This window comes from Narcine bancroftii, chromosome 4, assembly GCF_036971445.1.
Source record: "Narcine bancroftii isolate sNarBan1 chromosome 4, sNarBan1.hap1, whole genome shotgun sequence".
Classification (NCBI taxonomy): Eukaryota; Metazoa; Chordata; class Chondrichthyes; order Torpediniformes; family Narcinidae; genus Narcine; species Narcine bancroftii.
The window spans coordinates 70,491,008-70,517,124 of record NC_091472.1 but is presented as its reverse complement, the minus strand read 5'-3'; the positions used below and the strand labels follow the sequence as shown (position 1 = coordinate 70,517,124).

Here is a 26,117-nt window from a genome sequence, read left to right as displayed (position 1 = left end):
CTCTAATCAGGAAAGAGATACAGGAATATCGGAGCTGAGAAACGTCTTCTTCCCATGCCCAAAGGAAATACTCACACTTACCATCTAAGACTCTAATATTAACTAATCAATATTTACTCATTTTTTAATGTATACTTGTCCTGCATATGTATTGTTTGTCTGTATGCATGTTATGTCTGGTTGCACATTTTGCACTAAGGAGCAGAGAAAACGGTTTCATAGATAGTGCAATTGGATAATAAATTTGAACATGAATATTTAGGATATACCCTGTACTACCAGAAGAAGATCATTGTTTATTTGTTCTCATCTGACACAATGATAATCATTAATATGCGATTAAACTGCAGAAGTTACAATACATTAATGTTGTTATTTGTTAATGTCATTGGCAGTTCAGATGTCCATTTTATTCATTTTACATAGTCACCCAATACTTTTAAATGTAAGAAATCCTTATGAAAATATAAGAATCTGTTGTCATAAAAGGATTGTAATCATATCCACCCGTTCAGGAAACTTTTCATCCTGAACGTGTCCTCGATCTGTGAATTTGTGCAATTCAGCTTGGAGACCATCTGCTACTTCCTGTTGTTCATCCCATGGAAGGAAGGGGTCATCGGTAGAACCAAACTGAATGCCGTGGGCACAAATGTGTTTCATCTTCTCCCATTCCCATGGACTATCAAAGTATCCTTTGAAGAGTAGTAAAAAGTAGTTTTACATCAAATCAATCCAAAGTCTGCTTCAATTCATACCCATATTCTGATAAATTAAAAATTAAATGATCTTTTCAGCTTTAAAGTTGGTTGTTAAGTTTTATATAAAGAGTAAAAGTGCCTTTTGGCTTGTAGTTCAAGAACCATGATATAATGTTGCAGCGCTATAAAAGTGGTTAGACCACACTTGGAATATTGTGTTCAGTTCTGGACACCTCATTACTGTAAGGTTGGAGAAGCTTGGACAAAGTGCAGAGATGATTTACCAGGATTTTGCCTAGATTGGAGAACATGTCTTTGAGGCAAGGTTAACAGAGATAAGACTTTTCCCTTTGGAGCAAAGAAGGAGAGATAACTTAATAGAGATCAACAAGATTATGAGCAGCATATAGGGTGGACAGCCAACACTTTTTCCCCTGGGCAACAGTAGCAAATACCAGAGTACATCTTTATAAGATGAAGGGAGGAAAGTTTAGGGGAAGACATCAGGTAAGTTTTTTTTTAAAAACAGTACTGGGTGCCTGGAAAGCATTGCCAAGGGAGTTGATGGAGGCTGATACAATAGGCACATGGATGCAGGGTGAGAGGCATGGAAGGTTTAGTTTGTTGAGTAGGCACCTATTGGTTGGCATAACATTGTGCACTGATTAAGGGCCTGCACTGTGCTGTAATGTTCAAATTGAAAAGTTGCAGAAGCATTGACTGTTTCTCTTTATATAATGCTGCCTAACTTGTTGAGTGTTTCCAGCATTTTGCTTTTGATTCAGATGTTTTTTTTTTATTTTCATGGAACAAATCACATACATTTGTAAACTTAGATCTTTAGACCTGCTGCCAACAATTCAGCATCTTAAATTTATGAACTTTCCTAAGCAACAGGCAACTCAAAAATTGATAGTTAAGTGGATGTTTGTCAGTGTTGGAAATTATGTTGTAAAGCAGCTCACAGGTTTTAGGATGAGATATGGCATGAGAAGCAAATTTGGACAGGACAAGGAGTTTAGAATGTTGTTATTTAATGTGATGGACTACGCTATGTAACCATGCAAGGACTGCAGATGCTAGAATCTACAGCCATAAATACTGTTGCAAGAACTCAGTCAAGCAACAACTGTGCAGGTCAAGGAGATAACTGATAATTCAGTTTGAGATCCAGCATCAAGGTGTCCTGAAACATCAGAATCAGGTGAATTGTCATAAACGTGCCATGAAATTTGTTGTTTTGCTGAAGCAGTATTGTGCAGAACAAGGTACAAATTACTATAAATTAAATTCCGTAAATACAAATTTTTTTAAAAATTGTGTTTTTAAAAAAGAGAAAATGTGAGGTAGTGCCCATAGGTTCAATATCAGTTTAGAAATCCGATGATGGCGAGGAAGAAGCTTTTTTTGTAACATTGTGTGTCTTCAAGCTCCTGTACCCTCCTTCCTGATGGTAGCAATGAGAAAAGGGCATGGCCTGGGTGGTGATGGTCTCTGATAGAAGCTGTTTCATGAAGCACTGCCTTTAAAAGATGTGCTTAATGGAATGAACACTAGTGCCTGTGATGGCACTGGCAGAGCTTACAACCCCCTGTGTAGCCTGTTCCTGACCAGTGCAATGACACCTCCATACTAGATAGTGATACAATCAGTCAGAATGCTCTCCACAGTTCACCTGTAGAAATTTGTAAGTCTTTCGTGACATATCAAATCTCAAATTCCTAATGAAATATAGCTGCATGATTCTTAATGATGGCATCAACATAATAGTCCCAGGTTAGATCTTCAGAGATGCTGATACTCAGGAATTTGAAGTTTCTTACCCTCTCCACTGAAAACCCCTTGATGAGGACTGCTTTGTGTTTTTCCTCATTTCCCTTTCTGAAGTCCACCATCAATTCCTTAGTTTTACTGACATTGAATGCAAGGTTGTTGTTGTGACACTACTCAACCAGCTGATCTATTGAAGGTGTAACGTGATGGAGTAGTGGCTGGTCAGGAAAACCAACCCTCTCCAGAAAAATAGGAAAAAAGTTAGGAAAAGACAAAACACAACAAAAATAAAGTATAAGAAATAGAAGATAAAGCTGCAGAGAAGAGAAAGAAGATGGCACCCAAGAAGGAGAAAGTAAAAATAACCAAAAAAAAAGTAGAAAAGTTGCTGGAGAAGAAAGAAGGCGGCCTTGCCTGCACGAAGGAACAGGGAGCTGTGGTGACGAGGAGCGCCCGATCCCCAAGGTTAGTGCCTGCCCTGTGGGGTTGCAACCTCCTGGCTGGTGAACTTCAAAAATGGCTCTCGGAGCCAAACAAAAGTGCACAACTGCACAAAGGAAAAAGAGGACATCGACAGGAGGGGGGCTCAGCAGAGGAGCGGGCAGCCACAGCGTGAACAGCTGAGGGACGCCCGACACCAGGGCGCTCAGCTGGAGGATGCGGAAGGCGGCAGAGGAGGGAGCGAGGAAACAGATGAAGAAGAAAGATGGAGGGGTGACCGACAAGAGGATCAACCACAGGAGGCCCGACAGATGAGCAGCCCAGGAGGGGAGGACCAGCAGCAAGAGGCCCAGCAAGAGGAGGCCTGACAAAGAGATACAAGCAGCTCATCAGGAAAAAAAGAGACACAGACACAAAGAATAGAAGAAGAAGACACAAGCACAGGTACAGACACAGAAGAAGAGGAAGAAGAAGACCAAGATCTTCACAGAGAAATAGAAGGTAAAACTGATGGAGAGAATATAGATAAAGCTTTTTTGAAGAACAAATAAAGTCATTAAAAGAATGGTTATCATTAGAATTTAATGCAATTAAAAGGAAAATGAAAAGAGCAGAAGATAAAATGCAAAGTTTAGAGCTGGTAATGACAGAAATAGGGAAAAGAGTAGAGAATGTGGAAGAGCAGGAAATGGCTGTAGAAATGGACGTAAATGACAAGAGAAAAATTGGAAGAAAGTGACAAAAAAATTAAAAAGACACAAGAGTTGTTATCTCAGAAAATTGATATGTTGGAAAATTATAGGAGGCGAAACAACATAACAATAGTGGCCCTGAAGGAGGGTGAAGAAGGCACAGACATGAAGGAATTTATAAAAGGATGGATTCCGAAGGTTCTGGGAATGACAAAAATGCAGGAAGAAATGGAAATAGAAAGGGCACACAGAGCACTAGCACCAAAACCGCAGACACATCCATCTTAGTAAAAATTTTTGAGATATACGACAAGAGAAAATATACTGGAGCGGGCAAGGAATAAAGTTAGAGAAGATAATAAGTCATGGGAATACAAGGGTCAAAAAATATTTTTTTACCCAAACATAAGTTTTGAACTCTTAAAGAAGAGAAAGGAGTTTAATACAGTGAAAATGATTTTATGGAAAAAAGGTTACAAATTCATGTTAAGACATCCAGCCGTGCTTAAAATATTTATACCCGGGGAGCAAAGCAGACTGTTCTCGGATCCTGAGGAAGCACAAGAATTTGCAGAACGTTTGCAGGACAGAAGGAGAGATGAAGAGATGTAATAAGAATGAAGAATGGCGATAAAGTATATATAAAGATGTAAAAACAATGTATATGTAAAGAACTAAAGAGGGAAAAGAGAAGGGAAGGAAGGAAGTAAGGGGGAAAAAAAGAGAACCTTGTTATATGTGTTTAAAAAAAAGTGTTTTCTGGGGAGGGCTGGGGGGAGAGGGAATAACCGTCACTGCAAAATCAGTTGACGCTTGCGAGCAAGATCGCAATCCAAATGGAAAGGGGAGTTGTGGTTGCCCGGCAAGAGATAAGGGGCAATTCAGAGAGGGGGGAGCATTTGGGGTTAAGGTATTATTGGGTGTGAGAACTATTGGGGTATTTTATGTTTTAAATGTGTTGTCGTACATTGAGTTTAATGAGGGAAAACTAAGATGAAAATAGGAAAAAGGGGGATGGAGGTGGTGAGGAGGTGGAAAAGAGATGTAACCAAGATATAAGATGGCCAGGTTGAACTATATGACTATAAATATTAATGGAATACATAACCAAATTAAAAAGAAGAGACTACTAAATTTATTGAAGAAGGAAAAAATAGATACAGCATTTGTACAGGAAACACATGTAACTGAAGTGGAACATAACAAATTAAAGAGAGACTGGGTAGGACACATAGTGGCAGCATCCTATAATTCAAAAGCTAGAGGTGAAGCCATATTAGTTAACAAAAATGTACCAATCAAAATAGAGGAGGAAATAATAGATCCAGCAGGGAAGTATGTAATGATAAAGTGTCAGATATACTCAGAATTTTGGAATTTGCTCAATATATATGCGCCTAACGAGGAGGATCAAAAGTTCATGCAGGACATTTTTTGAAGATTGCAGACACACAAGGAAATATATTGATAGGAGGGGATTTAAACCTTAATTTGGATCCAATGTTGGATAAAACTGGACAAAAGACAAGCAAAAAGAATAAAGTAGCCAAATTTATGGTTAAATCAATGCAGGAAATGAAACATAAATATATGGAGGAGGCAACACCCAAGAGAGAAGGAATATTCATATTATTCTAGTAGGCACAAAATATACTCAAGGATTGATATGTTTTTGTTGTCGGCCCATATTCAAGGGAGAGTGAGGAAAACTGAGTATAAAGTTAGACCACTTCAGATCATTCACCCCTATTATTAGCAATAGAACCAGAGGACAACCCACCAAGAACATATCGATGGAGGTTAAATTCCATGCTACTTAAAAGGCGGGAATTTATTGAACGCCAAATTAAAACATATTTTGAAATAAACTCAGAATCAGTGAAAGACAAATTTATATTATGGGACGCAATAAAAGCCTTCATTAGAGGACAGATAATAAGTTATGTAACTAAGATGAAAAAGGATTACAATCGGGAAATAGAGCAGTTGGAAAGGGAGATATTAAGTACAGAAAAGGAATGAGTAAAAAGGGATGATATAACAAAAAAGGAGAGAATTGGCGGACAACAAAATAAGAAACATTACAAATGTATAAGGTGGAGATGAACATAATGAAAACAAAGCAAAAGTATTAGGAACTGGGAGAAAAAACACATAAAATATTAGCCTGGCAACTTAAAACAGAACAAGCTAAAAGAACTGTATTGGAATCAAGGAAAAATGACAAACAAATTATATATAACCCAACAGAGATAAATGAAAACTTTAAGGAATTTTATTAACAATTATACCAAACTGAGAATGATGGGAAAGATAATAAAATAGAGGAATTTTTAGCTAAAATTGAACTGCTGAAATTGCAAGAAGAGGAACAAAACAAACTTAAAAAACCATTTGAAATAGAGGAAGTACAGGATATATTAAAAAAGCTGCCGAACAATCAAACACCAGGAGAGGATGGATTTCCAATAGAATTTTATAAAACATTTAAAGAGTTATTAATTCCTCCTCTCCTGGAAGTAATGAACCAGGTAGAAGAAACACAAAACTTGCCAGATTCATGTAAGACAGCAATAATTACAGTAATACCAAAAACGGGGAAGGCTCCAGTAACACCAGCATCATATAGACCAATATCTCTACTTAACTCAGATTATAAGATAATAGCGAAATTATTAGCAAACAGATTGGCCGACTGTACCAAAAATAGTAAAACATGATCAAACTGGATTTATTAAGAAAAGACGAACAGTAGATAATGTCTGTAAACTTATTAATCTAATTCATGCAGTTCAAGGAAATAAGAAACCAACACTGGGTGTTGCTTTAGACGCAGAAAAAGCCTTTGACAGAGTAGAGTGGAACTACTTATTTAAAGTATTACAGAAGTTCAATCTACCAGAAAAATATATAAATTGGATTAAAGCATTGTATAATGGACCATTGGCGAAGGTAGCAGTGAATGGATATGTATCGAATCAATTTAAATTAAGTAGGTCAACTAGACAGGGATGTCCATTATCCTCCTCATTGTTTGCCTTGGCAATAGAAGCTCTGGCAGAACTGATAAGAATAGAGAATAAAATAAAAGGGATAAAAATAAAGGAGGAGTATAAAGTCAGCTTATTTGCAGATGACATCATAATATACCTAACAGAACCAGAGATATCAATAAAAGAATTACACAAGAAATTGAAGGAATATGGAGAAATATCAGGGTTCAAGATCAAAGCAAATAAAAGTGAAGTGATGCCAATGAGTAATGCGGATTATACAGAATTTAAAAAAGAATCACCATTTAAATGGCAAGCACAAGCAATCCGATACCTAGGGATCAGGTTAGATAATAACTTAAGCCACTTGTACAAACTAAATTATCAGCCACTAATAAATAAATTGCAGGAGCATAGAACATTGGAAAGAATTACCGCTAACTTTGATAGGGAGGGTAAACTGCATTAAAATGAACGTGTTTCCAAGGATACAATACTTATTTCAAACATTACCAATTCCCTTAACAGAATTTTTTTTTAATGAACTAAAGAGAATAATAAGGAAATTCTTGTGGAAAGGAAGGAAACCGAGGGTAGCATTAGATAAATTAACAGAGAGGTATAACCAAGGTGGTTTGCAGTTACCAAACTTTAGAAATTATTATAGAGCCGCACAATTAAGGTATTTATCGGATTTTTACCAGACAAGGGAAAAACCGGACTGGACTAAGATAGAATTCGATAAAATAGGGAGAAGATACCGGAACATATACTTTATAAGTGGGACGAAAAGCTGGTGCAATATAAAAGCTCGCCAGTATTGCATCATTTACTTAATACATGGAAGAAGATCCACTTAGAAAGGAAATAAACGAATTACCAAATACCAAAATTATTATTGATGCAAAATCCACTAATCCCTTTTACAATAGATAACCTTTCCTTTAGAGAATGGGAGAGAAAATGAATCAAAAGAATAAAAAATTGTTTTTTGGGGAAATAATTTATTAACATTTGAACAGTTGAAGTACAAATATGGAATAACTCATGGTACAATGTTTGCATATTATCAATTGAAAGTTTCTTTAAAGGATAAATTGGGAAACAGATTGAGATTACCTGAAGGAAGCAGCTTTGAATATGTGATTACAGACACAATGATAATTAAAAGATTTATAACAAACATGTACATTACGATGCAATAAACTATAAACCTAGACAGAAGTGGGAAAAGGATTTAAACATAAAGATAAAAAATGAAGTATAGGAAAAGTTATGTTCTGGAACTATGAAGAATACAATAAACTCAAGGTTGTGCATGATACAGTATAATTGGTTACACAGGGTATATATCACGCCTCAAAATTTAAAAGAATGGGATTCAACATTATCGGATAGATGTTTTCGCTGTAAGAAGGAAATGGGATCAACAGTACATGCAATTTGGGCATGTACAAAAGTGAATACGTTTTGGGAAGAACTAAATCAGATACTAAATAAAATTACAAAAAATAATATACCAAAAAATCCAGAGATCTTTCTTTTAAGCAACATAAGAAGTAAAGAATTAGGCCTCAAATTGGATAAAGAGCAAAAACAAATCATTATGATAGCCTTAGCAGTAGCAAAAAAATGTATAATGCCAACTTGGAAAATGGAAGAGAGCATGAGAATACAGCAATGATACATGGAAATGAATAAATGTATTCCATTGGAAAAAATAACATAATTTAAAAAATAAAGTCACATTGTTTGAACAAATTTGGAAACCATACATGGAACATAACAGAGAGAGCTTGCCTAGGACCTCCATCACCTAAAATGAAAATGATAAGAAGAGAAAATGACTAGATTCAGTGTGTAACAAATAGATGATGCATTTTTCTTGTTTATTTTCTTTTGTGAGAAGATATTGTTTTATGGTTGTATATGTTGAATATTTATGGGTTTTGGAGGGGAGGGGAGGAAGGGAAAGGGGGGAAAAAGGGAGAAAATGCCACTGTGTAACTTTCATGAGAGACGTTTGTACATAATTTGGTTGATATGGTTCACAGTGTGAAAAATTAAAAATTATTTAAAAAAATAGAAGAAAAATACATTGGTGATGTAAGTATTCTTGAATGCCTATTCTCTCTCAAACATTGGTATATTATCGACAAATAAAATTGATCATATTAAAAGAAAACTAGCTGATCTATCTATATGGATGGCATGGTTAGTATAGTGGTTAGTGCAATGCTCTTACAGTGCCAGCATTCCAGGTTCGATCCACCTCTGTCTGTAAGGAGTTTGTACATTCTCTCCATGTCTGTGTGGGTTTCCTCCAGGTGCTCTAGTTTCCTCCCACCCTTCAAAATGTATGGGAGTTGTAGGTCAATTGGGTGTAATTGTACAGCACAGGCTCATGGGCTGGAAGGGCCTGTTACTGTGCTACATGACTAAATTTAAATTTCACTCCTGTACGCTTCCTCATTACCATCTGTGATTCTGCCGTCAACCGTGATGTCATTGGTAAATTTGTAGATGGCCTTTGAATTGTGCCATCCATTCCATCAACCATTCCTTTACCTCCACTTTACCTGCAGCCTTCTTACAGTTTAGCTTTTTGATCTAGATTCTAACATCTGTTGTCTTGTGCAATGATTGGAGATATATTTGAAAGGGCTTTCTACAAAGAAAATTCTGACATTACTTCCTAGGAGCTTCTGGGCTTGAAGGTAAAACACTTCAGAGAAGTAGGGAGCAAACTATGAACAAAACAAACCCTTGAAGCAAGTGCATAAAGAGCTACTGGTCAATCCAAAAATCAAAATAATCTATTGGAAGGATGGAATGACTTGGGGTAGGTTGGAACACACCAGCCCAGATAATTAAAGTCAGATTTTAGGACATCTCAAGTAGTTGGGTGATCACTAGAGAAAAGTCGAGCCAAATGAAAACTAGCAAAGAACAGAGCTATTGTAAAGTAGAAAGACTCGTCATTACTAATATAGACCGTAGCCACTGAGAAGACATCGTTTCAAATTTTTTAAAAAAACCATTTACACCCAATAAATGAAGCTCCAGGAGAATGTTCTTACTTTGGCTTCTCCAGGAGAAAATATTTCCTGGAATAGTGAAGAAAAAAGCATGGTAGTTTGTTTCTTAAGAAACAAAAAAATATGACCACGGGAAAATAAATTTATCATTTTCGATCACAAAGATGTGGAGTAGCAATTTATCAGCTTCACATTGATAATATTCAAAAATATTGACCATTGTCATTATGCAATTTTTATCCTTTTTGATATTTGATGATTGAATTGAACTTTTGAGCAACCAATGTTTAGGTTGTTCAGCACAAGTTGAGATGAGGTTATTTCTTGAACCACCAATAACTAAGTTTTCCACTTTTGATTTGCCTGGATATTACAATTTCTGGCATTGCAACTATCATGGCACGACATAGATAAGTTTTGTTGTATGGATTTGGTGTTGATATTTACATAGAAACATAGAAGATAGGAGCAGGAGTAGGTCATTCGACCCTTCGAGCCTGCTCCGCCATTCAACGAGATCATGGCTGATCTTAAAGTTCAGTACCCCATCCCCGCCTTCTCTCCGTAACCTTTAATACCCTTATACTGAAGAAATATATCTAATTCCCTCTTAAATATATTTAATGAACCTGCCTCTACTGCCCTCTGTGGCAATGAATTCCACAGATTCACCACCCTCTGGGTAAAGAAATTCCTCCTCATCTCGGTCCTAAATGGTTTGCCTATTATCCTCAAACCATGGCCCCGGGTTCTGGATTTTCCCATCATTGGAAACATCCCATCTGCATCCATTCTGTCCAGTCCTGCCAGAATTTTATATGTCTCTATGAGATCCCCTCTCAATCTTCTAAACTCCAGGGAGTACAATCCCAATTTACTAATCATTTATTCTCTCAGAACCAACCACAATGTTTTTGTTCATCATACACACAACACAATCCTAAACAGCTGGCAACTAAATAATAAAGCAGGCTTGATGATCTGATTAACTAAGTCCTAGTCTTCAAACACATAAACCTATGAAGTTGGTTTAAATCAAGTGCCAAAATTGTATTTTTAAAAAAATACAGAAGGTTTAAAAAAAAGGCTAGCATGTTTGGCATAGTGGTTAGCACCAGCTATCAGGACCTGGATTCGAATCCCATGTTGTCTGTAAGGAGTTTGGACCTTCTCCCCATGTCTTTGTGGGTTTTCCTCCCACCATTCAAAACATACTGGGGGTGTATGTTAATTGGGTGTAAATTGGGTAGCATGGGCCAAAATGGTCCTGTTACTGTGCTGTAAGACTAAATTTAAACTGTTAAAGTTGACTCCTGTCAGGAATAAAAGCGATAATTACTCAGCTAATGTTAAAAGAATAGTGAAGATATGAGAGGCAGAGAAATATCTTACCACTTTCTTTTTCAGTAGCATCCCCAAGATCAGATGTATAGCCAGATACCAAGATTATGCCATAAACCTTGTGTGTTTCAGCATATCTAAATATACAATGAGTAGCATAAACCGATATGACATCAATACTTTCTTGCATTGTTAGAAATATACTCTTCAAAGTTGTTAATTCGGTAGACACTTCCCACAAAAGACTGCAGATGCTGGAATCTGGAGCACAGACAAGCTGCTAACTAAGTGGGTCAAGGAGCAACAGTGGGATTATGATGGATCTTACTAACCTATAAATGTCTGATACAACAGTTTATTGGCAAATTAAAGATGGCTAGCAATAAACATTCCACCATTATGTTCACTGCAACCAGTCCTATCCTCAACAATTACCTCATTGCTGCAGCAGCCCCAGGGCTGTGTCCGATGATCGCACTGCAGTGTTTTATCCATAAAAGGAAACCATATGTTTTTTCTTGTCTTAACTGAACAGCGGACACAGGTTCAATAAAACATAATTGAATCAATTAAAAAAAAATGAAGCAATTACAGCAAATTTAAAACCAACACTTTCTGGGGTATGGCATGTTTTGAAGCAACTGGAAATCTGGAAAATTATTAAGCATGAAACAGAGAACACACCCTCATTGAACAACATCTCTGGTGTGTATCAAGGAATAGTAAGCAAGCATGTTTGATTACTGCCAAGGTATTGATAATAAGTATATTGAATTATAAATAAAAAAAGTTCAATATGAGATTGTAAACACTGTAAAATTTTGAAAATTACTGCATAATGTATTGGATGGACAAAACAAAAAGAAATGCTTCATAATTAAAATGCAAGATTTTCATCTGTGCTTTCCAACCTTCCCTCCCCTCTCCTCCCCCACCCCCCCCCCCCAAAAACAGAACAATTGTGATAATCCAGAAGGGACACCAAATAGTTGTCATTATGAAAGGTGTTCAATGGAAACACTTTGAACTAATAGAATCATGGAAAGCTTTAGCCTCTTTGTGCAAACATTTTGAAAGAACCATCAAGTTAATTCCATTCCTCTTTTCTTTCCCCAATCCATTGTAATTCTTTTTGCTTTAAGTATTTACCCAGTTTCCTTTTGAAAATTATCAATGGATCTTCTTTCTAAATCTTTCAGTTAATATATTTCTTATCAGAATTCACTGTGTGAAATTCTATTCGCCTTTCTGAATTGTTGTCCTTATAACTAATGTCCCACAGTTATTCTGCGAATGGTAAGTTGTTTCCAGTTTATTCTTATCACGATACATCCCTGTGATTTTTGTAACCTTAAAGTAGTATTTTCCCATGCAAATACTACTACCAAGGTTTATAAAACGTCTCAAATGCTTAAAGAGCTCAGTATCGATGCCCAGATTTTTTTTTGTATAAGTAATATCAGTTCCCTTCCCAAATTATTACCTCCGAAGTTAATAGAAACTTGCATTTATTTATATAGAACCTCTCACACCTAGCTCAGGGTATTTCAGTTACTTAATAACCTATGCAGTATTCTTCAAATTGAAACACTGTAATTCAAGAAAAAATGCTGCTATTTTGTGATAATAATCATGATTTGTTTTTAGAAAGATTGATTAATGAATAAATATGAGCCATTGCTTTTCTTTGAATTTTTTTACATCTTCCTGTAAATGCAGATAAGATATTCATTGGGATAACATTTCAATCAAGAGAAATCAACAATATGGCAGCCGTAGAGTTGGTCATTGAAGAACTGGCAGAGATTCTCATACTCATACCTCTGAAAGTTGCCTTTAGGACCAGAGGCAACTTGTGGAAACATAAGTAATATTTTACATAATTGTACAGGTACTGTGGAAATAATGGAGGACTTTATGCTTTGAGTATATGAGGAGCTTAAAGAAACAAGCATGAGTAAAATATTAGTATGGGAGAAATTATTGGGACTAAATCTCAATAAACTCCTTGGTCTTGATAGCCTGCTTCCTGTGTTTTGAAAGAAGGGTGGCATGGTTAGCGCAATGCTGTTACAGCACCAGCGACCGGGGTTCAAATCCAGCGCTGTCTGCAAGGAATTTGTACGTCCTCCCTGTCTGCATGGGTTTCTTTCAGGTGCTACAGATTCTTCCCACTGTTGAAAATGTCACTGGGGGTTGTAGGTCAATTGGGTATAATTTGGCAGAATGGGCTTGTGAGCCGAAAGGGCCTGTAACTGGGCTGTCTGTCTAAGTGGCTAAAAGGAGAGTGGATGAACTGATAGTCATCTTCAAATATTCCACAGGTTCTACATTTCTCACAGATTGGAAGTACCAAATTTAATTTTAAAAAGGGAGAAATTAAACAGCAAAACTAGAGCAGTCAGCCCAATATCAGACATTAGGAAAAATTATTTCATCTTTTATTAAGGAAGTGTTCATAACACATTTGGAAACTAATAGTGGGATTGGGATGAATCAAAAGGAAATAATTTTTTGAAAATCTTTAGAATTTTAAGAATAAAAATATCAGGGTCTTATTATGGTTCAGAAGCTGTGAACACAGGGGTACCACAGAAATTAGTGGTAATGCTCCACTTGTTTTTAAATCCCTTTTAATTACTTGAATGAGTAGACCGAATGTAATTAAATCTAAATTTACTGTTGATACAAAATTAGGTGGCAGTAAGAGCTGAGGAGGATATCAAGAGACTTCAGAGAATATTGACAGGGTAATTGAATGGACAGGTGTAATACAATGATAAAAAAAAAGTAAGCTCATCCATCTCCTTTGGTTAAAAAAAAGGGTGGACTCTTTTGCATTGACAGCTTTGGGGGTATTTGATGTTCAGGGTTTTAACTGTGCACAAATCACCATGTGTTGATTTGTACCTTCAGCAATCAGAACTTTAATGCAAGATGATTTGAGTATATATCTTGGGAATATATACCTAAAGAAACATACTTGTGATAAATGGAGTGTATCAAAGTTCCACTAGATTCCTGGGATAGTGGATTTGTCGCACCTTAGAATTTAAGCACATTGAGCCTATGCTTCCATGACATTAGCAGAAAAGGAGTTGATCTTGATGAAATGTACAAAAATCTGATGAGACTTTATAAAATGCATACAGAGTTGATGTTTCTTCTAGCCGGGGTTTCAAGAACCAGAGGTAAAACTCTCAATGTAAAGGATCAGCCATTCAAGTCAGAGACAAAATGATTTTTCCCTCCATACATTGTCTGGTGAATCTTAGAAATTCTCTGTCCAAGAGGGCTACAGTGGTTCAATCAAAAAAAATATTCAAGATAGAGACACATTTTAACATTTTTTTAGGGAATCAAGAAATGTAATGTACGGCAAAGATCAGCTAATTGAAGGACAGAGTTAACACAAGGCCAAGTATCACCTACTATTATTTCTTATGGTTTTACTGATGGTATCCTTATTTCAAAAAATGTCAATCACAAAATTTGCAAGTGTATATAATACAGAATATTCTGTCACTTCAGTGTAAGCCATGTCATCCTATTTACATTCTGCAATTAAGTTCATACCTTCAGCAAATAATCTCAGGATTTTACTCATATTCCAATCCTTCAATGTGCAATTGTCCCTACAGAGTATTTGTAGCAGCTGCAGATGGTCCCCACACTCAGTAAAATCTACTGGGAATACCAACCAAGTGCATTTTCAGTGAAGATAGTCATCTGTTAAGATGAGACCTGTGCAAGCTGACACCACCAGACTTTCTCAACAAGGGATGATTCTAAATGCGGGAAACAAACACTGCTGTAGTTATGCACAAACACAAGTTATCTTGTTGACTTGGCACAGTGGGCTGAGTAAGAGCTTCAGGAATTAATTCAGTGGATCATGTGAGGCAGATTGGAACAGAGAGGCTTGAAGTGGGAGGGATGGTAGATCAAATCCACAGAGACACCTTGGTGAGAAAGTCTGTGGATTGCCAGCTCAGGCCAACTCACTTCCTCTGCAGCAGGAAAGGAATGCCTCTACATCCACCTTTTGTAGTTCCTCCTGCACCCAACTGTACCAGTTGCTGGTCTGCACACCCCGCACGCCAATGCCAGGCACAATGGCTGCTTTGCGAACGGGGCCAGACTGCGCCATCACCAATGTTCAAACCAAAGACACTATCAACATCAGAGTCTTTTCTTCACTCAGGGAGGCCCTGAAGAGGAGCCTCACTCTTTAGATACTGCTTTTGTCTACAAAATATAAGTTATTTTGATGAATTACTCTATATACTGAATTTTTTAATTCTCCCACTGCTGACCCCTTCCTCAGGTTCTGTTCAGATGTCAAGTTCTCTGGGTTGAGAATTGCAAAGATTCACAATCCCTTAAAAGAAGTCCCTCCTTTTCTCTGTCTTAAAGAAGTAGCCCTTTTCACCTGAGACTATGTTCCTTAGTTTTTTTGATTCCCTGATCAGGTGAAACCTACTCCAAGCAACCAGGCTCCTTTAACAAGATCAACTGTCATTAAAGTCATAAACTACAGTGTGGCAAAGCAAGAGATGTGGCCTAATCAATGTTTTATAAAGTTGTACAAAATCTTCATTGTTCTTCTGTTCTATATTCCAGCAAATGATGACCACCTTCCTCTGTGCCTTCTTCACCACCCTACTATCTACCTGTGCTGTCAAGATCCTTTGGTTTCTGAATACTTCCTGGGGGCCTTTCATTCATAGTACATATCCCTTCCTTATTAAATCCATTTAAAATGCATAATCGCTCATTTATCAAAATTAAATCCCATCTAATATTGTCCTTTCCAATTTTTCACCCTGCAGCTGGAGGCTACCCTCATTATTATCAACAACACTAATTTACGTGTAATCTACAAATGTACTAATCACAACTCCCACATTCACATCTAAGTCAATGTACATAACAAACACCAAGAGTTCTGTTCCCTGTGCAGATGTGAGATCCACAGTCTGGGTAACTGAAAGTGCACCTGTGAATCAAGACACCAGTGAGTGGAAAAGGACCATGGAAATCAGACCTTCGTGTGCCAGATGCTGAAGCAATCAGTAGTTATGAATTGTCAGATGAAGGAACATCTGACATACAGTATTGCACTTCATAACATTTGATTTGTGCTGTGTATTCTGCAATTTATATATTTCTGAAGTCATTATCACAAATGGAACAAAAATGCCATGAAGGAAACAAATTTACAGCAAGGAAGCTATTGATGCCATCTAAAGTGAATTTGAACAGGAAGATGGAAAGATGGGCTTGAAATTGCAGAATAAGGATCAAGATTGCATAGATTTTTCAGTGAAAAAATGGGTATGTTTTAGAGATAGAATGGAAGGGAACAATAGCGTGAATGCAGTGTTCAGAGGAACAAGATGCAATCACCAAAGTAAGATTGTTTTTACAAACATTTTTCCCAATTGTTATTTGGGGTGGGATTGTTGCTACCAAGATCAACCAAGGTCCAAGTTTGGCATTGTTCATCCCCGGTTGTCGTAAAGAAATTGAGCTTTCTGTGTGAACCAGTCCAAATAGTAGAGGCACTCCCATAAGTTTGGTTAAAGTAAGACCGGTATAACTCAGAAGTGAACTAGAAAGGAAAAGTTTCCCCTATGACAGATCATTCAGGGTACTGGAAGCTGCCAAGTTGGGAGAGATCCTCAGAGAAGCTGTGGTAATTTGCAGTCACATGGCATCAATGGAGACCTGGTAAATGGAGAACTCTTGTCCAAGTTTTGTGGTGTAATGGCGACCCTAACCATTTAGACAAGTAGAGAATATTACATTCCGCTCATGGGTCGTGCCTTGGAGAGGGTGTGGAGGAAATAATAGGCGAGGAGGAATTTTTTTTGGCAACACTCCAGCTTGACCCTCCTATCCTTGCTGGGACCCCCAACTCCATTGTTCCCATTGTTATTATGTTTCCAATGGTTTAGCCTGCATGTGCTTCTATGAAGTGGCATCGCTAGCCTGGTGCTTTAACTCCAATGTGCCTAATGCTGCTCAAATAATTTCTGCTGCCCCTTTTCACACAGCCTCGACAACCGCTCCCAATCCGCTCCGTCCTGCTGATCCCCCCCCATCCTTACTGCTATCTCCTAACGTCCCCTCTAACCCCAGCTTTCACGTCCTTGATGCCCCCACACACCCTCCTCATCTGTTAACAACGCCACTCTCATGGTTACCCCCATCGCCACTCTTCCTGCTACCGTTTCCTGAGACTGTCCATGACGTGGCGTCAGCCGGCCGTTGCTGAGCTGTACTTCCTGTCCGTGACGTCAGCTGGTGACGCGTGCCTCGGAAGCCGGTGTCCAGTGAGAGCGACGGTGTGGGGAAGGCGACAGGTAGGTGATTGCTGCGGGCTGACGGCTCGCTCCGTCCACCCCTCGTCCCACCGTGTTTCGAGTCCCAGCCCCCATGCGGCCTGTGTGTCCGAGCCTCGGGAGGTTGCGGGATCAGTGCCTGAGCAGCCGGCCGTCCGTCCACTCTGGTTCCTTCCTGATGTAGCGACGTCTTTAAAGGGACGGATAATGCCGGATGCCACCGGTTATGATCCGGATCAATGATGAGCAGGTATTGCGAGCAGGAGTAGGATTGATCAACATAAGTAGATTGGCCTTCTTAATGTTGACTCTTTGGTTTTTGAACAGTCGTGGCCAAGTAAGCTCGAGGTGAATGAAAAATGTGTTATGACCAAATAAACAAAAACTGATGAGTTGAATGGTGAAGCCCTTGAACTTTGCCCTCTATTAGGATGAGGCCAGTGGAGGTTTGAGTATCTTGAGCGAACATATGGTGTCACTGCTCAGAAATAATAAGTCCATAGATATTGTTTCAGAAGGAAACGAATTGATCAAGAACTTGGTGGTTACTTTGGCTAAGCAGGATGGCAAGATTGTAAATTGCATCAGAGGTGGTGAATCAATCTACACTAGTGATTACTGCAAGGTACCCATCCAACAAATTGATGGTTGTACCGATTATATTTATATGGCCTGTTCGTTTGAGTTTCCAGTCAATGAAGACTCCCACCCTGAGTATTTTAATACTGGGGACTCAGGAATTATGGTTAATTCACTTTTTAAATTTTTTTTCCATAAAACAAGAAGAATTTAAATTTAAGAGTGTGTGGCGGGACACCACTGTAGCGAGTGGTGAAGCAACAAAGAACATGAGACACTATGAGCTGACTGGTTTCATGGTGTTCTTAGAGTTATTTAAATATCCGAGATTCGTGCATTCCCCATCTCACAAGACTCCCTGAAATGACGTGGCTCCCAGAAGCCTTAGCGTCATAGTCCCCAGGAAACTCCCGGGCCTACAGAGACCCCTTATTCCAAAGCTCTGGTGAGGTAAGTAGTGGCACGCTCCACCACATGACACTCCCGCCCCAAAGAACTGGAGTGAGGAGTTGATGCCCCAGTGCTATTATCATGAGTAGCATTGGGCTGTGGGTGCCCTCTGTGCCAGGGGCATGCCACCTGTACCAGAGCTGGTAAAGTTCCACATGTGCCGGCTTAAGGCAATCTACTGAAACTGTTTCATGCCTGCCGCCAATATCTATAAGAAACATGGAGCTTTCACCTTGAAAGGGCCTTTGTATGGCCATTGCAACGGTGTCCTGTGCACATCCCTGTGCAGGAATACATAAAGGCATTCCTTGAGTTCAGACAGGATATATGAAGTCATAGACCCATGCCGGTTGATTGGAATAGATGGCAGTATACCCATCCTCTCCCTCAAGCGCGTGAGTACCGAAGTGGGAGATTCCTGCTGCCCACATGCTGCTGGAATGAAATCTCCTGGGGCCTTTAGGGGGGCTCTGTACCCCAGTTCTGCAGAGGACGTAGCCAGATCCACCTTCAGCGCAGTACGGATACCTAAAATACCCAAGGCAGTTCATCTATCCAATCTGGTTCCTTAAAGACATACCATGAGAGCTGTTTTCATGATGTTGAAAATGTTCCACTAAGCCATTGGACTGGGATAATAGGCTGTTGACTGATGTAGCTGCGTCCCAGCAACAGTGCGTCCCGGACGTAAACTGAGCTCTTCCGTCAGAGGAGATATGCATGGGTAGTCCAAAATGTGCTATCCAATTGGCAATAAGCTCTCTTCCACAAGCTGAGGAGGAGGTGTTGGAGAGTGGGACAACCTCTACTACTGTGAAGAAGTGAGTCGTGCCCCTGGACAGGGGTAATGGGCCGACGATATCCATGAGGATGTGATCAAACTTGCACTGCATAGGTGCAAAAACCTGTAGGGCTTTGGTATGGCATTGAACTGGATACTGGATGCATGTCCTTGCCTAAGTGCTGACTTTCTTGCTCAGGCCATGCCACATGAATTTGTTCACCATGAGCCTTGTTGTCATCCTAATCGAAGGGTGAGGCAAACTGTATGGTGTTAAACACTGATGACGCCATGCAGCAGGTACAATGGACGGTGGATGCATCACAAAGTAGAGAGGCATTTGCTGGACCAAAGTGTATGTCACCCAATTTCAATCCCAGGACAGCCTGCTGAGCTACTGCCAAGGCCGTGTAGTCTATTCCAAGAACAGGTGAATGGATGGAAGCAATGGCGTTGCAGGATAGCATGTTGGCGACTAGATTGCTCCTCCCTGTGATGCTTTATCGTAGTCGTACACTCTGAAATATAGGAGAGTCATCATTGCGAGGAACTTGAAAGTCTTCAAATTAACTAGGCAGCGACCTTTGAGATCTACTAGAAAGCAGTATTCTCAAAAAAATCACCTCCCAGGAGCAGCTATGATACATCAGCAACGGTGAAAGACTAGCTGAACCACGACAAGCCGAAATTGAGTGGAATTGTCCACACACAAAAGACGTTCATCGAGGAAGAGTCATGTTGGAGAGGTGAGCAGTCACAATGCGATACATCGAAGCCAATACTCTCCAATGGCCTTGTCATTCTTTGAGAGTCTACTACTGCTGAATTGTTATTTCTATTCAGACTAGTTCGATCCATATAAACAAAACTATTAAAATGGATTGAAGCACAAAAAAAGTTTAAAAATTATCTAAATTAAGTCAATTTAATGCAAATCCTCATTAAAAGTAAATGAAAACGTTAAAGGCTAGGACAGTATTGATAAGCAGGATACTTTCAAGGACAGGAGAAATATTCTATGCTTCAATTGAATCTAATTAACTACTGACAGTCAAGGATAAAAGCAATGCATAGTTTGTGTAATGCTAACACAGCACCGTGACCCATACATTCAGATACATTCAGATACAGCTGTTTTTCTGGATACTGGATGCATGTCCTTGCCTAAGTGCTGAACTTGGAGAGACCAGTGCCACGATCTTGAAGGCTTCGTGGAGGCCGCTGTTTTCATGATGTTGAAAATGTTTGAGACAGTTTGAGTCTCACCTACAAAAGGACCAGGAGTGTTATGACCGCAGCTCGTGTGGATGGTCATTTCTTCAAAGGCAACATTAGGAGAATTCATGAGTCTGTAGTAGCCACAATTCTAGTCTTCCCATCAGTTCATCATTAATTCTGGGCATCAAATTTCAAAGGCCTTTGCTTCAACACTGAATTTGAAAGACTAAACTTTGAAGTAACTTTCTAGATTTTGACCTGGACTGTAATGGTTTGGGTATATCACACACACACATACGGTAGTACACCAGCGCATAGTTGGGGATAGATTTAGTGTTAGGATAGTTTAAGGGTTAAAAATAAAAATAGTGTTTTAAAATTAAATGCTGTCTGATTCATTATCTATTGCTGCTCCTTGTGCATGGTTCATATCAGGACCATATTACAGAAAAATATAAGGAGCCATGGACCAAATAATAAGAAGCCCAGAAATTTTCAACCAGTTACATGCAAGAAAAACAGTTTTTTAGATCAGAAAACCCCTGTACCATCTAAAATTCATTTTCTGTCAAAATAACTATGGTATAATATTGAACAGTTTAACTGTTGACATTACAACATTACAACATTTTATTGATGTGCTCACATATTACAGTCAGCATTTCTGGATCCGTTGCTCTTACAATTAATTTAAATGAATACAGTATAACTCTTTAAAACACTCAAAAATCAGTGCAAAATATAAAGCTGCATGCAAAATAAGAACAGGAGAAAAGATCAAGAAAGGAGCAAGGCAGTCTCCAACATTCCTCCACAATTCTCAGTGAATAAAGTTCCTGGCCCAAGGGTCCACCTTTTTAAAAAAAGTTTTTAAATTTTTCACACAATGAACCTTATTACCCAAAATACACACAAACATTTCCCTCTTGAATACACACAGTCTTTTACCTTCCTCCCACCCCCCTCCCTGAAGGGTCCACCTTAATGATTATGATGCAGTGTTTAAATCTGTAGATTGCCTATTAAAGATAGGCTATCAGAGTTGATAGATTCCTTGCAAATCAAGGAAACATACTTCCCTTTGACTTTTGTGAAAATTTTCCCACCATATCTGAAATTTTCAGCAGGTTCCTTGCTATTTTTCATATTTTTGGTTCTGCCATGTTCAATCAACAGAAGTAATTAACTTCAATTAACTGAAGTAAACATTGATGAGTAACATTTCAACAGTCAGTTTAGTAGTTGTTCAAAATGGCAGTGACATCAAGTGTTAAATCTAAGAAGTACAATGTACATTCAGTGCAATTTATTATTAGAAATTATATTCTAATGAACCATATTCCATTTTATTTTTAAAATTCACCCCGGACCACTTAAAAATGGGCAATGCGCTGCAGTTAGCCTGGGGGCCGTAGTTTGGCCCCCCTGGTCTAGGGAAACAAATTATATCTTGCATGACTCTTTGAGTCGGTAGACTGATCCACATTCAAGAATTCACTAAACAGCCTCAAAACTGTCGTCACCGCCTTCATCGGCAACTGTATGGAAGACTGCATAACCAAGAGATGATAAAGGTATTCCTCATTTGGAGACCGTGGAGGAATCAGGAAGTCAACTCGCTGCTGAAGGCCAAGTTAGAGGCATTCAAATCAGGAAACCCATTCCTGTGCAAGAAATCCAAGTACAATCTCCTCATGGCCATAGAGAAGCCAAGAAAACCTACTGCACCAAGTCCCAAGAGAACATCATACTCACGCAGATACTATGGCAAGGCATGCCTACCATCACAGAATATAAATCAAAGTCGAACAGCAGATAATGCAACAGTGCCACACCCCTGAAAATTTAAACATGTTCGATGCTCACCGCAAACAGGGAGCCAACGGAAAGATGACATCTACTAGTACAAGCAATATCACTGCTGCTGAAGTCACGAAAGCCTTCTGGCAGGTGAACTCCTGGAAACTGACTGGACTGGATTGAGTCCCCAGACATGACCTGAGTGCTTTTGCAGATCAGCTGGCAAATGTATTCGCAGACATCCTTAATCTCTCCCCACTTTTACCATGGTTTAAAGACCAAACATGCAAATCAATCTCATGACGATGTGATCTTTTTGAAATTAAACCCTGCTATTACCTTAAACTATTTTTTAAACCTTTATTCCCATTGTCTTTATTCCCATCTAGCGTAGTGTTTGTATATACACAATTCAGTCTTTGTCTTTTCCAAAAAGTATTTGTTATGTATTGCAGTGGATTTGGAATATATTGATCCAGTAAGAGGAAAGTCTTGTTTGTAGATGTGAATCCTCGATCAAGCTGCATATTAAGGTTTTAATGATTTGGGCAAAGACCAATATTTGGTCTTTGGCTTTAGAGGAAGTCAATTGATCTAGGTTAGGGATTAGCGTATACAGAGCCATTGTCATACCCACACTCCTGTTCGGCTCCGAATCATAGGTCCTCTACCAGCATCACCTACGGCTCCTAGAACGGTTCCACCATCGTTGTCTCCGCTCCATCCTCAACATTCATTGGAGCGACTTCATCTCCAACATCGAAGTACTCGAGATGGCAGAGGCCGACAGCATCGAATCCACACTGCTGAAGATCAAACTGCGCTGGTGTTAGGTCTGCATTGTTCATGAATGAGTGAGACAAACACCAGACTGAGTCGAAATCAGGGTTCTTTGTTCTTTATTACCGGATTGTAACACTTGCGACTAACAAAGTTAGTCGGAGAATGCATTCTGCCGTTATCAGCAAAATGGTGATTTTTTATACCCTTGGATACATGTTTAGAACATCATCATATCATTACTTGTCCAATGACTAAAACTGTTGCTATCCTTTCCCTGCTAGCTTCCTGCCTCTCAATCCATCAATGTCTCTCTTATCTTGTAAGTACAAGGATGCATTCTGTTACTCCTTAGTACTGGGTGACTCCTTCTCCGGTCCCATCTCATGATGTTTTACCTAACAGGAGTACAAGGACACCTCCCCTTCTTGTTACTGCCCTGTACAGGGTAACTCCCTACACATTCCCATCTCATGATGTTTTACCTTACAATCCCTCCTTTGTCCTCTTTAGAGGACAATCTCGCCCTGACTATGCTACCACCGCGTTACATTATTTCGCCTATTATTGCCAAGCTCTATACGGGTTCTGTTCACAGGGTAGTTCGGCTGGTGGGCGAGGGTTCCCCCAACCCTCCTTTGCGTACACCCCCCATCCGTCACCCCGATCCCATTGCCCGTTTACAAGTTTCATCCCATTTGCCCCCAAGCAAAAAACTAGCTAACCCCCCGTACATTAGTAAATTCCCAAGTTAACATATGGTCTACAATCTAATTCATAATACTTGTTCTACAATCTGATTAATAATGTTTGTGTTACAATCAATGTTATAATATTTGGGTTACAAGCAAGGTTAAAATTATATGTGTAACAATCTAATTCACAATCCCTCCTTCCCATCACATTCCTCTTCAGACTCCAGATCGATCTCAGCAACTTTCTCCGTCTCCTGTAATGTGAGATAGTCTTGCTCCACAGCCTGCACAGCTTGATATTTCGGAGGCAGTTCATCACGGTCAGCAAGGGCTGTCTCTATGGTCCTCGTGACCAGCGTTCGAATGCATGGAATACAACAACAGCCACAAGTGATAAAAATTGATACAGAAATGAACAAACCCAGCAAAAGTTGTCCTAACAATGTGCTCCATCTCCCAAACACTCCCTGTAACCAGGATAAAACAGGATTGGAGACTCCAGACTGGGCTTTTAATTCTTTCGCCAATGCCCTAAGTTTCGTTAACCCCTTAGTGAGTGATCCATCTGGCCCTGTGTTATTAGAGATAGAAGTGCAGCATAGATCTCCAAACATAGCACACACTCCACCTTTCTCTGCCAGGACCATATCAATCGCTATCCTATTCTGAAGTGTCATAAGGGAAGTTTCTGACAGTTGTTGATGTATTGCCTCAACAACGTCCCTGGTCAAATTTGCAAGGCGCTGGACATTATAGTGAATAAGGTTGATCCTATTAACATTCTTATTTACAGTGATGGGAAAAATTGCACTAAAAACAGGAAAGCTTTCAAACCCAGCTGCAATCTCATCGGCTAATTTAAATTCGTCCGGAATATTCCGGGCTTGGCCAATGGCATCAATCCATACCCCATCAGGGTTCCTTCCTCCCGGCCCCAAGAGTCCAACACTCCTCCTTTTTCTCCACAGCCAACTCTCTGTGTGGCGCAATTCTAGGGAATCCTCGTCTCCCTCCTGCATTTTGACAATCAGCACTGGCGCATTAAGGGTTACTAGAGCACACCGACCATCCCAGTTAGCGGGGAGCCAGTTGTACAGCACTCTTCCTCCACAAAACTCATCTGTGTAGTCATTCAATCTGCTACAAGTCTCCTTAGTTTCAGATTCATTTTTTTTGTTATGGGACCTCAAAATCATCCCCTGTATATGTTCATGATAACCAGTAACCTGTTTGGCTGCCCTGTCAGGCACCCATGTGGCGTTTTCCCTGCTAATAGTAGGTCGTCTACATACTGAATCAGTGTAACATCTTCCGGGAGCTTTAATTTCATTAGGATTTCGCTAAGGGCCTGATTGAACAGTCCTGGACTGTCCTTATAACCCTGAGGTAATCTAGTGTATGTGTACCGATGTGCTTGGTAAGTGAAAGTGAACCAGTCTTGGCATTCCTCAGCTAATTTCAAGCAGAAGAATGCGTTTGCCAGATCAATGACAGTATAGTATTCGTGCTCCGGACTCAGAGCCCTAAGTGCTACATATGGGTCTGGGACTGGTCTCCCGATGGTCTTGGTAGCCAAGTTAATCTCCCGGAGGTCGTGTACCATCCTCCAGTCTTTTCTACCCGGTTTGGGAACAGGCATGATGGGCGTGTACCACATACTGTCAGGTGCCGCCCTTAAAACCCCTGACTCCATTAACCCTTCTATCGTTCCTTTAATACCCTCCTCCTGACTGGGCGACAAGCGGTATTGTTTTCTCCATATTGGTTTCTGCCCGGGGTTGGCCAATTCTAGAAATACCTCTCCTTTTATTACTCCCACATCATAGGGCCCCGTTGTCCATATATGTGGACTCAGATTAGAAAGATATTTGTCTGAGTCTCTGTGATCAATATTTTCTCCTTCTATGGCTCGGTCTCTTTCTACTTTCTCATTCACTACCTGGTCCCATGCTTCAATATTCAGTCTGACAAATTTTCCTCCCTCCGAGGTGGAATATCCCGGGATTTCTGTCTGCCTGTATTCACACCCTATCACTTCCTTTACCATCGGACCCAGCTGTCGAGCGTGATGATCTTTGTCAATACCCAAGGTCACATGAGGCACACTTTCTACTCCTAAGCAGAACCACTCCATTTGTTCTTCTGTCATGACAACCATAGCAGCTATTCCCTCCTTACCTACAAAGATAAATGGACAATGTATCGTTTCTGTCTTCCCTTCTTTTAGAGAGTCCCACCTCTCCTCATATTCCTGGTCCGGGTGGATGGTGTAGTTTAATGTAACATGCATAGGATCTAGTGGATAATGGTAATCCCCATACCGAGGAATACTGGCCCTCCACTCAAAAAACTGTTTAATCAGCCCTGGGCCTGGTTCATCATACAGTAGCCGACTCCAGAAAATACTTCTGAAGCGTTAGATGGGGTCATTACTATAAACTGTCCTCCCCTTCTTATTGTATCCCCTGGGTATGTTAACCGAAGGCCC

At 39.5% G+C, this 26,117-nt stretch overlaps 2 protein-coding genes across 9 annotated transcripts in view; one reads left to right on the top strand and one right to left on the bottom strand.

Annotated features, from left to right (window-relative positions):
* Window positions 1-283: 283 nt before the first annotated feature.
* rbbp9 (retinoblastoma binding protein 9) lies at window positions 284-17,496 on the bottom strand. 4 transcript variants are annotated; one of them, XM_069931566.1, is made up of 3 exons: window positions 17,213-17,478; window positions 11,031-11,116; window positions 284-695 (listed from the first exon to the last, which is right to left on the bottom strand). In XM_069931566.1, exons 1-3 carry the CDS (start codon window positions 17,230-17,232, stop codon window positions 481-483), a joined length of 321 nt encoding a protein of 106 aa, XP_069787667.1. In that variant the 5' UTR covers window positions 17,233-17,478; the 3' UTR covers window positions 284-480. The 4 variants fall into 4 exon arrangements, 2 of the variants coding, with proteins under 2 accessions (XP_069787667.1, XP_069787668.1); XM_069931567.1 differs by lacking the exon at window positions 17,213-17,478 and adding an exon at window positions 11,415-11,693; XR_011355790.1 differs by lacking the exon at window positions 11,031-11,116 and having other exon boundaries at window positions 606-695; window positions 17,189-17,496.
* LOC138760666 (protein transport protein Sec23B) overlaps window positions 17,285-26,117 on the top strand; it is a 52,037-nt gene continuing 43,204 nt past the window's right edge. For 2 of the 5 annotated variants that reach the window (XM_069931563.1, XM_069931564.1), the window contains exon 1: window positions 17,285-17,347. Coding sequence is in view for 3 of the 5 variants with exons in the window: in XM_069931565.1 (XP_069787666.1) it covers window positions 17,541-17,576 (36 nt within the window). In the remaining 2 variants the exon portion in view is untranslated. The other 3 variants (XM_069931562.1, XM_069931561.1, XM_069931565.1) reach the window with 2 other exon arrangements.